We start from the raw sequence: 12,988 nt of genomic DNA, 5'->3' as shown, positions 1-12,988 counted from the left end.
TAAATTATGGTACAGTCATAAAATGGATTACTACGCACTTAAAACTGTTTCTATCTCTTGACATTGAGAGCTATGCAGAACATATTGCTAAATAAAATAACTGCAAAATGTGTGCTTGGAATAATCATGTTTTGGTTTAATGAAAAAAGAAAACGCCAAACATCTGTTTCTGAAATAAAAATACACACACCCTTATTCATGCAAGGATATATCCCAAAATGTGACACTGAATTAGCTGTTTCTGTGTAATGGGATTATATATTTTGTTTCTTTTCAGAAAAACTGCTTTGTATTTCTTGAAAAATATTCAACAGGCAAAAACATGAAAACTACCGGGGAAAAAAAAAAAGGAGTGAGGAAAGGTTACCAAAAAAAAAAAAAAAAAAAGAAAAAAAGCTGATCTGGCCATGGTGGGATTGGGGACGCTTTCTATTCATGACCAAACATGTAGTGGGAAGAAGGCTGGGCCACTGCCCAGGTACAGTTGCCCTGAAGAGGGATGGAGGTGAGGATGGGGCAGCACGTCCTAATATACAGTCCCCACCCCATGAGTTTAGGCCTCAGCCCTGGTTACCAGTTCCCGTGCAGGAGGAAAGCCCACAGCAAGAGGGCTGTCCCACCCCATGGGCACTCTGCACCTTACTGCCTACTTTCATTTGGGCTGTTTTACCATCTGACTCCCCAGATCTCTCCTGAGTCTATTTTCCCATTCCCCATGCAACTCGGGGCTTGCAGACTTGCCTGTTCAATGTTTTTGCTTTCCCTATGCTTGGCTGCTTCTAACGCATGACCTGGATGGTTGCTCGCTTGATCTTTCTCAATCCTGGGCCTGATCATTTCAGTGTACTGCTTAAAAACCTCCAAAGGTTTTTAAGTTAAAAATTTCCAGGGACAAAAGCTAAAGCCTCTAACATGGCACTGATGGCCTCACAACGGGGCCAGCCTCCACCTTCACCTCACTCATTGAGGTGTTCTAATCACTGAGAACTGTTTCCTGTTCCCAAACATGCCATGCTCTCTGTGTGTGCCTCTGTGCCTTTGCCCAAGCTATTTCTCACCCTTCCCTGGGACCTCTGCCAGCTGCTGCCCACTCTGGGCCAGCACAGCACCTTGCATGGCCTGTGCCAGATGCCTCCTGCCACCTGCCCCTTCCTTAGGCTCAGCACATATCTGCAGATCCCTGGCCCAAAGAAGGTATTCGATCTAGGGTCAAAATTCACATTTTACCTGCGAATCCAAGTCTTCTCCTTTTAAGCAGAGGTTGGCATCAAGCACATTGAGTCCCACCAGCAGACCAACAATCACCATCCCTTCTTCCTCCATCATTAATGCCTCAGGCTCATAGAACTCGCTGAAAGAGATCGATACGACAGGGACACCTTCACCACCCTTCTCTCGGACCTACCCTGCCTTTTCCCCTCTTAGCTCATGGCCTGGCTGCCGACTGCACCAGGAGCCTTGGGTGAATTCCCTTCTGCCTCTTATTCCCTGTCCTACTTTAAGTGCTGCTGTCTCTTCTCTGGCCTCTCCTCTCTTCCAGTGGCTCACAGTGGACTCCTCCTACCTCTGGTCTAAGGTTAACTCCTCTGTCTGCATCCTAGACCCCAGTTCTCCTCCTCTCCTGGCTCCTGCATTCCTGAACAGCACTCTGCCCCTCCTGTCCACCCTGGTTCCTTGTTTTGTGTTGTTGTGAACTACTTCTACACTTACATTCATGTCAACGTGAAGTGGGATCCCACAGCCTCTCCACCCACCCCCGCCACCTAAGAATAAAACTCTTCCCTCTTCCCTGTGTCCCACAAAACAACACTGGCTGCTTTTACTTCCTTACCTCCCAGTCACCTCAGCCATGTGTGGTGAGGCTGCACCCATCACTGTTCTGGTCACCAGTGATGAGCTAACTTACCATCATGTGTGTGAGCGCAGGAGCACTTGTTATCTTAAGAATTAGTTATTTAAAACAAAACCTGTACCTCAAAGTTACTCAGCATAACTGTACTCAAAGAACAGTACAAAGTATGTGAACTATTTGAAATCAGTATTTATCATGAAAAGATATGTTCAATAATAAGCCATGACTTGAAAGCAATGGAAAATTTTGGGTGCCAGGCCATACTGTAAAGATATTTTTATTTCAGTTACATAAGAGAATTATCTCTAGAGAGACTTCTTTTTTTCCTTGTAAATGCTCATATGCTGCAGAAAATTCCTCCTACAATGGTTACTTTTGTTTATAGAGTTACAAATATAAAAAATGAACCCAGTCATAAATTTCAGAGATAGTTCATCTTTACTGATGCCAAGAGATATAAAAGTTTACAAACTGAACATGGACTCCTAAAACAGGTAATCTAGGTATGTTTTCTTACAAAAAGCAGGGTTTTATACTTTAAAATTGCCCATAGAATCTAGTTCAAGTCATTTTCCCCCTATTATCATTCGATCAAATACCATTTTGTTGAAACAACGGAGTATGCTGTCAGTTACCTAATCTTAGGTATTTCTGAAGAATTATCTTCAAAATGACTTTTCAAAATGAAAATATAAATCTTCATTCATAATGACTTTCAGACATCAGTGCTCAAAAAAGAAAATACTGCTGTTTTAAAACTAAGCCGCAGAATAGTTACTTACTAATACTTTGAATAAAAACTGTACATTATACATTCTTGTTTTAATTCCTAATGATCTATAGAACTGTGTTCTAAATACGAAGCAAAAGCTAAGCAAAGACAGGTGATGAAATACCTTAGGAGTTGTTTATTGTCTATAAGCACTTTCAGATAATCTGCCAGTTTCTTCTGCATGAGTGCAAGATAAAGCCAAGCTCTGCCCCTTCCCACAGCTGTCCTGGAATTCAGAGAATAAAACTATTAAGGCATGACAATAACAACAACAAAAACAAAAGGAAAAAAGCCAACTTAGCTGAGGAGAAACACACGTACACACACACACACACACACATGCTTGTGAATGCAGAGAATGCTGTAAGGAGAGCTGCCCAGGGGCTGGGGGAGCACACTGTGTGGGAAGGCTGAGGAAATGGCTCACTGCATTCTTTTGGGGACTGTTTGAGGTCTGTATGATGGGCATGCACTCCCCTCCTCCCCCCCCACAAAAAAAACAAAAAAATTTAAGCCACAAACATTTGATTTTGGGAACAAATACAATTAGATAAAACTTTGCGTGTATTCATAAAATGTCACAGGGAGCCAGGAAATATCAGGTTGGGTTGTTTAATGGATAAACATTCTTTCAAAACACGCATATAGCATAGCTGTTAAAGTGTTGAAGCCTCACAAGATTTCTAAGGCATTAGCTCGAAGATGCAATTTTAGAGGTAGTGTTAGGTACATTCACGTTGTTGGGCAACCAATCTCAAAGGTGTGACTTTGAAAAGATCTGTTTTAAACATTAAAAGGTAAAAAAAGCCTCCCAATTGTAGACCTAACACTATTTAAGGAAATTTTTTGTAACATCCAAGAGAGTATTAGAGGTACTACTGTGATCGATACCTGCCTCAAAGGGTCAGAGGGCACCCAACTTAATTGATACAAAAGACTTTGGATTTCCACCCCCTTCAATAAATGATGTGAAGCCAGAATAAAAAAAAAATTTAAAAAAAGGAAATAAAATAGAAAAAAAAGATAGGAAAAATGGACACTGACATGTGCTGCTTGGTGGGAGTGCAAACTGATACAATTCTTCTAGCAGGTAATTTAATGACAGCAGGTTACCAAAATTCTACATCTAATAAGAGAAGGAAATAAATTCGGATGTACACAAAGATGTATGTTTGGGGACGGTCACCACTGCACTGTTTGGATAATGAGAATTTGAAGACAACTGCAAAGCCTAAAGTGGGAGCACGTTACAACAGAATGCTGTGTGCTCATTTCAAAAATGATGTTGTGGATGAATATTTAATACAGAGAAGGTTTAAAATCTAATATTATATGGGAAAAAAAGCTACAAAACAGTATGTACAGTTTAATACTTGATTTTTTCCCCAGTTCCTCTTCTCTATACATTAATATACTGCTCTTACTTTAGATTCATTTCCAAAACATTTTTCTTTAAAGTTTATTACTTTTTTAAATTTTTAAATTTTTAAAATTTTATTGGCTGTGTTGGGTCTTTGTTGCTGCACATGGGCTTTCTCTAGTTGCTGCAACCGGGGACTACTCTTCACTGTGGTGCGCAGGCTTCTCATTGTAGTGGCTTCTCTTGTAGAGCACCAGCCCTAAGTGCGTGGGCTTCAATAGTTGTGGCACAAGGGCTCAACAGTTGTGGCTCACGGGCTCTAGAGCAAGCACAGGCTCAATAGGTGTGGCGCGTGGGCTTAGTTGCTCCGTGGCATGTGGAATCTTCCCAGAGCAGGGCTCGAACCCCTGTCCCCTGCATTGGCAGGCGGATTCTTAACCACTGCGCCACCTAGGAAGTCCTCCAAAACATTTTTAAGCATATGAAAATAAATTCTTATTTTTCTCTTTTTACAAAAAAAAATTAACATGCTATATATGCCATTCTGCAACTTGCTTATTTCACTGAATATCTGTCATTTTGAAATTCTTTCCTTACACGGGGAATTTCTCAGTCATTTTTTTTATAGCTTTAGAGTGTTTCAGTATTGGATTGCACCACAATTTATTTAGCTGGTGTTTAATCTAGGCTGTTTCTAATCTTCTGCTGTTACAGATAACTCTGCAACAGATACTTCTGTACCTGTGCCATTGTCATGTGTTAGATCTAGATATAAAACCCCTAGACGTGGCATTGCTCGGTCAAAGGTTAGATGTATTGGTGATTTTGGTGGGTAGTGCCAAACTGTCTTCCCTGAGAAGCAGCGCAATAATGATGCCATTGGGGGAGGTGGAGGCGAATAAAAATAGAATCGTATCTGTCTGTCCAACTATGCACTGAAAGGATCCAGAAGGATACTGACACCAAGATATTAATTGTAGTTTTTTTTTTTCTGAGTAGTAAGCTAATAGAAGCATCTTTTTTGCTTGTTTCTGTTTCCTGATTAAAAGTTATGTAATAAGAAAAAAAGGTTGTTTTTAGTTTTCTACAAAGAGAGAGAGCTTTGTCTTTTGTCTGGGTTTAAGTGCCAATATGTGAAATCTTATTCATTGTGTAACAATATGTTTAATAATAAACCATGACATGAAAACAATGAAAATTTTGGGTGAGAGGCTATACTGTAAAAGATATGCTTATCTCAATTAGACAAGGAAATTACACTCCAGAGGGATGCGATGCCTCTCAGGAGGCAAAGTTCATCCTGCAAGTTTCAAACCACCTTAGAGCAAACGGTCTCTACCCTCCAGAAAATACTAGTCATAGCTTCCAAAATACTGTAGAAATTTTAGAACTCTTGTTGCTATTTAATGAGATAGTAAAACGCTGCTGCTCTTTACGGAGCAGAGCCGTAGCCTTTTCCCACATGGGCCTCGACAAAGCTACTCTTCTCGGGGCTTAGAGAGGAGTGAGCTGCTGTGTATTTCCTTTTTGGCAGACAGAGAGGATTTTGGTAAATTAAGCTAGTTACTTGTTTAGCATCCACAGGGAACAGAAGCAGTGAGTTTAGCTGACAATAAGCTCCTTGTTAGCATAACAAGACTTCAAAAATGCCTCCTGCGCCTAAGTGGAAATAGAAGCCTGAATGCAGGCGAGGGAGAGCCCCACCCCATCCAACCAGACTGCCCAGGGACACGGTCCAGTGCTGTCCTCTTGAGGAAGTGAGCTTGCTGGAAGGGGCTGGACAAGAGGACCACATAAAGAACAACTGAAGAAACAAGGCAGAAGACATTGGAGGCTCAGGAGAGGGTCACCAAATAAATATATGACACGTTGTTACCTGCTAAAGGCTTTCACCTTAGGTGGTATAAGCCCAGAGGGCTGAACCAGGGACAGAGACAGAAGGCTTAAATCCCGTGAATGCACAGGGCTCAGCAACAATGGAAAATTCAGCAGAATTTAGAGGGTTTCAGAGGCTGGCAGACCTGTATTCTCTTCCTGGTTCCACCACTCACTTGCTGAGGGACCTTGGGCAAGGCAGTTAACCACTCTGAGTCTCAGTTTCTGCACTTGTAGATGGGGACACTAAGAGCTTAGTTCCTAGGATTTGTGGAGGATAAAAACGAGGTAATGAAATGTCCTTAGCACAATGCCTGGCACATGCCAGGCCCTTGGTTAATGGTGGTGGCTATTATTATTATCTGAAAATGCAATAGGCTGGCTCTGCAGGAGAAGGTCAAACAGAGGCTGGATAGTTGAGTCCCCTGTGGAAGACTCTGCAGGGGGCTCTTTTGCATCCTCCTAAGGATCTCCAAGGCCCCTTCTAAATGCAGATTCCATGATACACCTTTTCGCATTTCGTTCAGTTTTTGATTTTGAGTCTATACGTAGGGATCCCAAGGGCAAACCCAGATAAGGCAAACGATTCATTAGTCCCAGCCTTTTCACAAATGTCTCTTGTCCTAGAATCTAAAACCTGGCCCAAACTGTATTATTCAGAAAACTGCCCAGGGGCATCTGAAGCACTGATTCCAGGAGTGTAACAACTCATTTTCCTCCTGTAATTGTTCTCGGGTGACAACACCTTTTTACTATTTGACCTTGTATGACTAGCAGGAATCACTGTCCTCATTTTAAAGAAAAGGAAACTGAGGCTCAGAGAGGGGCAAATTTTGCTCAAGCTCAGGTGGAGAGTGAGCAGCAGAGCTGGGACTAAAGTCAAAGAACAGTGTGGCTTGTGCTCCAATTTGTCCTAAATTAGAAAACGCTTTATTAATAAGGAATAGAGAAATTGCTATATACAAGGAAGTTTTTTAAAAACATCAAATCTATGTAACTACTTCTCACTCACTTTAATTCTGGCAGATTTCTGACACTAGTGGCTATATCTGATGCTTCTGGACAAAGTTTCTCCACCAGCTCCAAAGGACCAAAGAAAGATTTATTTTGGCCAATAAAACTCTTCTTAACTAAAAGGGAAAACAGAAGTGTTATTCATAAGAACAGGTTGCAAAATGTCTTCAGGGGCCCACGGTCTCTCTCCCAAAAGCCAGATGAACGCTGTGGAGCGGCACTGCTTACTCCTTCTGATTCAGTCTTGGGGCCTGGGAGAGGCCAGGTACCAAATGAGCTCTCCCTTCCTCTGATGACAGGGTTTCTATGCTCTTTTTCTCAAGTATTTATTGCCCACAAAATAAAACAAGTGCTCAAATGATCATCTGTGAAATCCTTGCCCTTTCTCCTCCAAGTCAATTCTTGATTTCAAATCATCACCATCATCCCTCATCTGAACTGTTGCAAATCCTAATGGGTTTCCCTGCCCCTAACACTGTCACCTCCCCACCTTTCTAATCTGTTCTCTACATAGTTGGACGTTCTTTTAAAAATTAAGTTAGCTCTTGTTTTCCCCTTGCTGAAAATCCTCCAAATACTCTTAAGAGTAAAATCCAGCTCCTCACCTGACCTATAAAGACCTACCTGATCCAGCCCATCCCAACTGCCCTGACCTCACCTCCTCCTTCTCAGCATGCCTCAGGTACCTGGTGCCTTCCTCAAACCCAGGTTGGTCCCACCAGGACCTTTGCATCTGTTTTGTTTTTCTAGGAAGGCTCTTGCCCCAAACCTCTGTATGGTTGACTTCTTCTTCTCCTCTAGGTCTCAGCTCACATTTCATCTCCCCAGAAAGACCTCCCCCTCTCACCCTAGCTGAAAGGTTTTTCCCTTGATTCTCTATCATTTAACCTATTTTGAATCCCTCAATTTGCAGCATTTTGTAAATATGTTTGCTTCTGAATTTGTTGTCTGTCTCCTCTTCTAGAACTGTGCTGTCCAGGGGAGTCACTAGCCACAAGTGCTACTGAAATGTAGCCAGTGCAACTGAGATGTGCTGTAAGTGTAAAACACATGGTGGATCTTTAAGCCTCGGTATAAAAAAGAAGGCAAAATGTTCCATTAATAAGATTTATACTGATCATGTGTGTCAAAATGATAATATTTGGCTACATTTGGTTCAATAAAATAAATTACTAAAACTAATTTCTACTGTTTCTTTTTTGCTTTTTTTTTAAACGTGGCTACTAGAACATTAGATATTGCACATGTGGCTTGCGTGGCATTTCTATTGGACAGCGCTGCTCTAGAATGTCGCGTCTTACGGGCAGGGACCCTGTGTGTCTTGTGCACTGCTGTTATTCCAGCACTAAGAACAACGTTTGGCACTGATGATGCTGAGGAAACAGGCAGCCCGTATTTCTCACGTCCCCGAACCGCCCCCCCTTTCCAGCCCCCCTCCCCCCGGCTCACCTTTCAACCCATGTTTGAGGCAGTGCTCCATCACTACAAAGAACTGCTGCAAGGGGGCATGGTCTGCATCCAGGCTGCGGCCCAGGCTCAGCGCAGACTGGAGTAAGACCTTGATGCTGAGTTTCATCATGTGCATCAGGTTGACACGCTCCTCCATCATCTGGCACTTGGAAACTGTAGGGCAGAAGCAGGGACAGCTTCGTTAGTGGCCCGAGTATAGTCCGGGGAGAAGAGGTTGGACGCGGAACAACGCAGGGAAGGCCGGCTAGGCGGTCTGCTCGGAGCGCGGACGTGCGGATTAACTGCAGTTCGCAGTCCACCGGCCCCTGATTCCGTGAGGTCACAGCAGCCCCTGGCCGACTGGGCTGTGGGTCAGACTCCAGAGGCCTCTCCCACGTGACTCCGCGCGTTGCCACGACGACGGCCCTACCAGGACTCACCGCGATTGGTCTCTCCCACGCCCTCATTCCATTTTCGACGAATGGAAGGGCGCAAACTCCAGGAAGCCCTGCCCCGAGCTGGAAGGCTGGCTGGGAGTGCTCCGCCCCCTCTCGTTCCTATTGGAGGAGTCGGCTCGAGGGCCACGCCCACGGGGCTCACGGCCGCCATTTTGACTTCGCCGCGACCCAGGCGGCGGCTTCCGGGCTTGGTCAGGGCGGTCGGCGCGCGGGCCACAGGGCGTCGTGGGCCGGCCGCCTTTGTCTCACGGTGCCAGCCGGAGCCGTCGGGGAAGCAGCCATGCCTCCGTACTGGACTCAGATTCTCGTTACCCAGCTGTCGTACACGAGCAGTGGACAGTTAGGAGTTTTACACCACTTTTGTAAGTAAAACTGTTAGAATAAAAGGAAGTCGGCTGCTTTTCAACTCCATTAATCTTGTCGCTTTGAGAGGAAAAGTTTGTAATCAACATCAGATATCCACGACAAAGTCTTTCCGAGTGTCATCATCTCAAGCCCAGGAAACTGTCACTCTGGAAATTAAAAATACAGACCCCCAACTATAACCTGGTCCAGCCCGGGCCGGCGCGCCCCTCTCTCCGGTCTTTTAAATGTTTGCCCCCTGGATTGGGGGGTGGGGTGGGAATCGTATTGAGTTAGTTTGCAGTCGTGCATTACCCATGTTAAGCAGCTTTTCCTGTTTATTGTCTCCTAGTATTCCTTCTATGAATTCTCTTAAATCTTCTAACTTTATTGATTTGTTTGCCTTTGTCTTATTGGTCTGTGTATTCTAGATATTAATCCTTTATTTACCTGTTTTATTTCATGGGCAGTAATTAATATGGACATGTAAATAGTTAAAAGAGCATATATATATATATATATATATATATATATATAGCTAAGTCGAAAATGATATTATGACTGTGAGTTTATAATACAGTTATTAAGTAAATATGATTGAGACTTGAGACAGCCTGAGACTGAAAATTCTAAATTCTCATCAAAACCCAAGAAGACAGCTGCTGGGAAAGAAAAATCGGTCTAAGCATTTCATCTTGGTTGTGGAAAAAGAAAAATGGATTTTCAGTAAAGCATTTGGGTGGGAGTGGTATAATTATCTTTAAATTTCGAGAGAATCCTATGTGTTACATTTATAAATTTGAAAAGTTTAATGACATGGATGATTGGCAAAGGGAACAGAAATTGTAAAACCCCGTCAAGAAGAGGGAGAAATCTTGAATAGACCAATAACCACAGAAGCAGTATGTAAAGATTTATCCTTAAAGAAGATACCAATCCCAGGTCTATAAACGAAGTCTAGTGGTGTACGAACGGGAATACATATGCAGGAAGTCCTGCCGGGGGCTAGGCGGGCCCAGATATTTTAAGGAAATCAATTTCTATATCCCCAAGTTTCACAGGCACTCATTCTTCTCCTACTCTACAGAAGAACGGCAGTTCACTCCTTGTCCCGTATCTTCCTCTTGATGCAGTGATCTGGGGTGCAGAAAGCCCCACAAACCAAATGGAGGTGAAGCCTCCTCTGATGAATAATTGTCACCAAAAACATGAAGAGCTTCCAGTCTCTCATGGCTTTGTTGAACTTAAAGAAACTTGGTCTTGGGGGAGAGGGTTGGTCTCTAGCCCTCTGCTGGGTATCCTGAATTTAGAAAGTTAAAAAAAATTTTACCCTCACAAATATAAATATATGTAATTGTTTTCAGTCAGTCTCAACACTCATCCCTTGATGTGCCATTAACTTGATGGACATGTTCTATAAATTAAATGAGCCAAACTGCAGCTCCAAGTTTTTGATGAAAATGGATTTCAAGTACACGTGAACTCTTTTTTAAAAATTAATTTCTTTAGGCCACGTTGCGGCATATGGGACCTTAGTTCCCTGACCAGGGATCAAACCCGTGTCCCCTGCAGTGGAAGTACACGGTCCCAACCACTGGACTGCCAGGGAATTCCCTAAACTAACTCTTTGTCGAAAATATTGTATTGGCAAGGTGTAATGAAATAAGCAACGTTTAGATGTCCCCAACCATTTTGAGTGTTCTGGGTTAAACAAAGTGAAAGAATTATAAGGCATAATTATCATTTGATAAGTCTCGGTAAAGCCTTTTTTTGGGAACTTCCCAGAGGTAGAGACATTTCTTCAGTGTGACTAGGTTGCATCCTTTTGCAAGTAAGGTGATTTTCATTTGAACAAAAATTTTTTGACAGATCAGTGTGATTTTGGGCATATAACTTGGAGTTCAAAGACTTGAACATTACTATAAAAAAACTGTCCATTTCATACCTGAGTCACTTTGCTGTACAGCAGAAATTAACACAACAATGTAAATCAACTATACTTCAATAAAATTTTAAAAATTGTTTGGTAGAATTTACCAGTGGGGGGGAAAACACACCTGTGCATTTCTATTTATTTATATGAGCCAGATTTCTCAAGGGTCACATGTATAAAAAACCCAAAAATAGGAATAAAATTGATGCTGAGTCCTGTCACATTTTATCAGTAAATCATATATATTCATCTACAGGTACATGCTAATGAAAAAAACCAACACCATTCAGCTCATTAAGAGAAGTAATTCCAAGAAAAATTTATGTATAATTACTTATAAAATTATATTTATATTCTTTTAATCAACTTAGCATGACTAGTAATTTTAATGGTAATTCATTCCAGAAGAAAAAATTTTTTATACACTCAGCTTTAGTCACAAGAAAAGTTTATTACATTTTAATTAATTTACATTTTTTTTGTGAGATTATGATAGGATGACCAATAAAAATATTTAAAACATACATATGTGGATTGGAAAGTCAAGTCCAAGGAATAAAAGAGAAAAATGTAAAATTTTCAAATACTAATAACTTGTTATTTAGAAGATGGAAGGTGGTGTTATCAAATCATTAAGGTATTTATATACCACTTGATCTTGATACACTTAAAAGAATGATATCGTGGTTTTATTTTAAAAAGTCGATTTTACAATAACCCAGAAAATGTATTCTAAACTTTAAAATTATGATGAAGAATTTTATGTATTAACTTTAAAAGCTGAAGATTTTTTTTTAGGGGGTCAGGTGAATAAAAAACTTTTAGGCTGTGGCTCTTACTGCAGTGTTCTGCAGCCATCTCATCCATCCCCCGAGTTGGGTTAGTCACCTATTCCCATTCGAGCTCAATTTAGAGTCATGGAACATTGGAGCTGCAAGGATCTTTAAGCTGTTTCATCTCAGTTTTACTAGCTTTGTGACTTTGGCTAAGCTATTCGTATCTCTAAGCTTTGTTAATAATAGTTCAACACAACACACAGAATGTCACAAAACTCTACACTTATTGAATTGCCAAGTAAATGGTCTGTTCAGGGATCTCCATCTTTTGCTGTTGTAGGGAGGCTGGGCCTGTAACATAAAAGAGTGACCAGTGAGAGGACAAACTGGAGAGACCATATAGCCACCTTCTTGCTGGAAGAATGCTGATTATATGTGCCAGGTGGGAATTTTCAGGAGAAACTGGTGATCTGGATTTTTATGGAAAACCTGGTAGTTGGCTAAACAAATTTCAAATGCTTATAAATGCATTTAAGTATAAGCTGTGCAGGATAGAAAAAAATGCAGCTACCAGCCACAAACATCTCAAAGGGCTGCCAGTTTGTTGTAATCTTTGGTATAGAGAGTAAGTATTCAGGTCAGGGAATGGGCTCTACAGATGTGGTTTTTTTGTGTGTTTTGTTTTTTTTTGATCGGGTTCTGAATTATAGAGAACTAGATTATTTATAAATTTGAGTTTTTTTGTGGTGTGCTCCAAGGAGGACAAAGAACAAGATAAACTCAAAGGGCCAACATTGCCGGAACAAAGAACTTACAGGACTCCTGTTACTCTGTCATAATGTGACCATTGCAATGTCCCTGAACCCTCCCAAGCAGCATGGCCTGTCCCTTGCCGATCCCATATAAGGAAAGACAGTTGTGCTGTTCTACTGAAAGTATACGTACTCTGCCCAGTCAGCAGATGACTCGCAGGTTCCCTGGCAATAAAAACAGACAAGCAACCCATGCTCATTGTTGACTCGCCTTCGCTACCAGGAAGTCAGCCTGCTACTCTGGCAGCGTCCCTTCTCTTTAATAAATTCTATCTTCCTTACGTTCTGCCTTGTGTCTGGAAATTCTTTTCCAACCCATGCTCGGACCATGACAGCTTTGATTAG

The 12,988-nt window shown here is 41.8% G+C and overlaps 1 protein-coding gene across 2 annotated transcripts in view; it reads right to left on the bottom strand.

Annotated features, from left to right (window-relative positions):
* The window catches only part of RUFY1 (RUN and FYVE domain containing 1), a 56,213-nt gene that overhangs the window by 39,289 nt on the left and 3,936 nt on the right, over window positions 1-12,988 (bottom strand). The window contains exons 2-5 of one of the 2 annotated variants that reach the window (XM_057709909.1): window positions 8,323-8,496; window positions 6,872-6,989; window positions 2,749-2,850; window positions 1,228-1,351 (exon numbers count right to left, since the gene is read on the bottom strand). In XM_057709909.1, the coding sequence (XP_057565892.1) occupies window positions 1,228-1,351; window positions 2,749-2,850; window positions 6,872-6,989; window positions 8,323-8,496 (518 nt within the window). Of the gene's footprint in view, window positions 1-1,227; window positions 1,352-2,748; window positions 2,851-6,871; window positions 6,990-8,322; window positions 8,983-12,988 lie in introns of those variants that run through there. The other variant, XM_057709910.1, reaches the window with a different exon arrangement.

The sequence above is a fragment of the Hippopotamus amphibius genome, chromosome 15, assembly GCF_030028045.1.
Source record: "Hippopotamus amphibius kiboko isolate mHipAmp2 chromosome 15, mHipAmp2.hap2, whole genome shotgun sequence".
NCBI classification, from domain to species: Eukaryota; Metazoa; Chordata; class Mammalia; order Artiodactyla; family Hippopotamidae; genus Hippopotamus; species Hippopotamus amphibius.
This window is presented reverse-complemented; position numbering and strand designations above follow the sequence as displayed.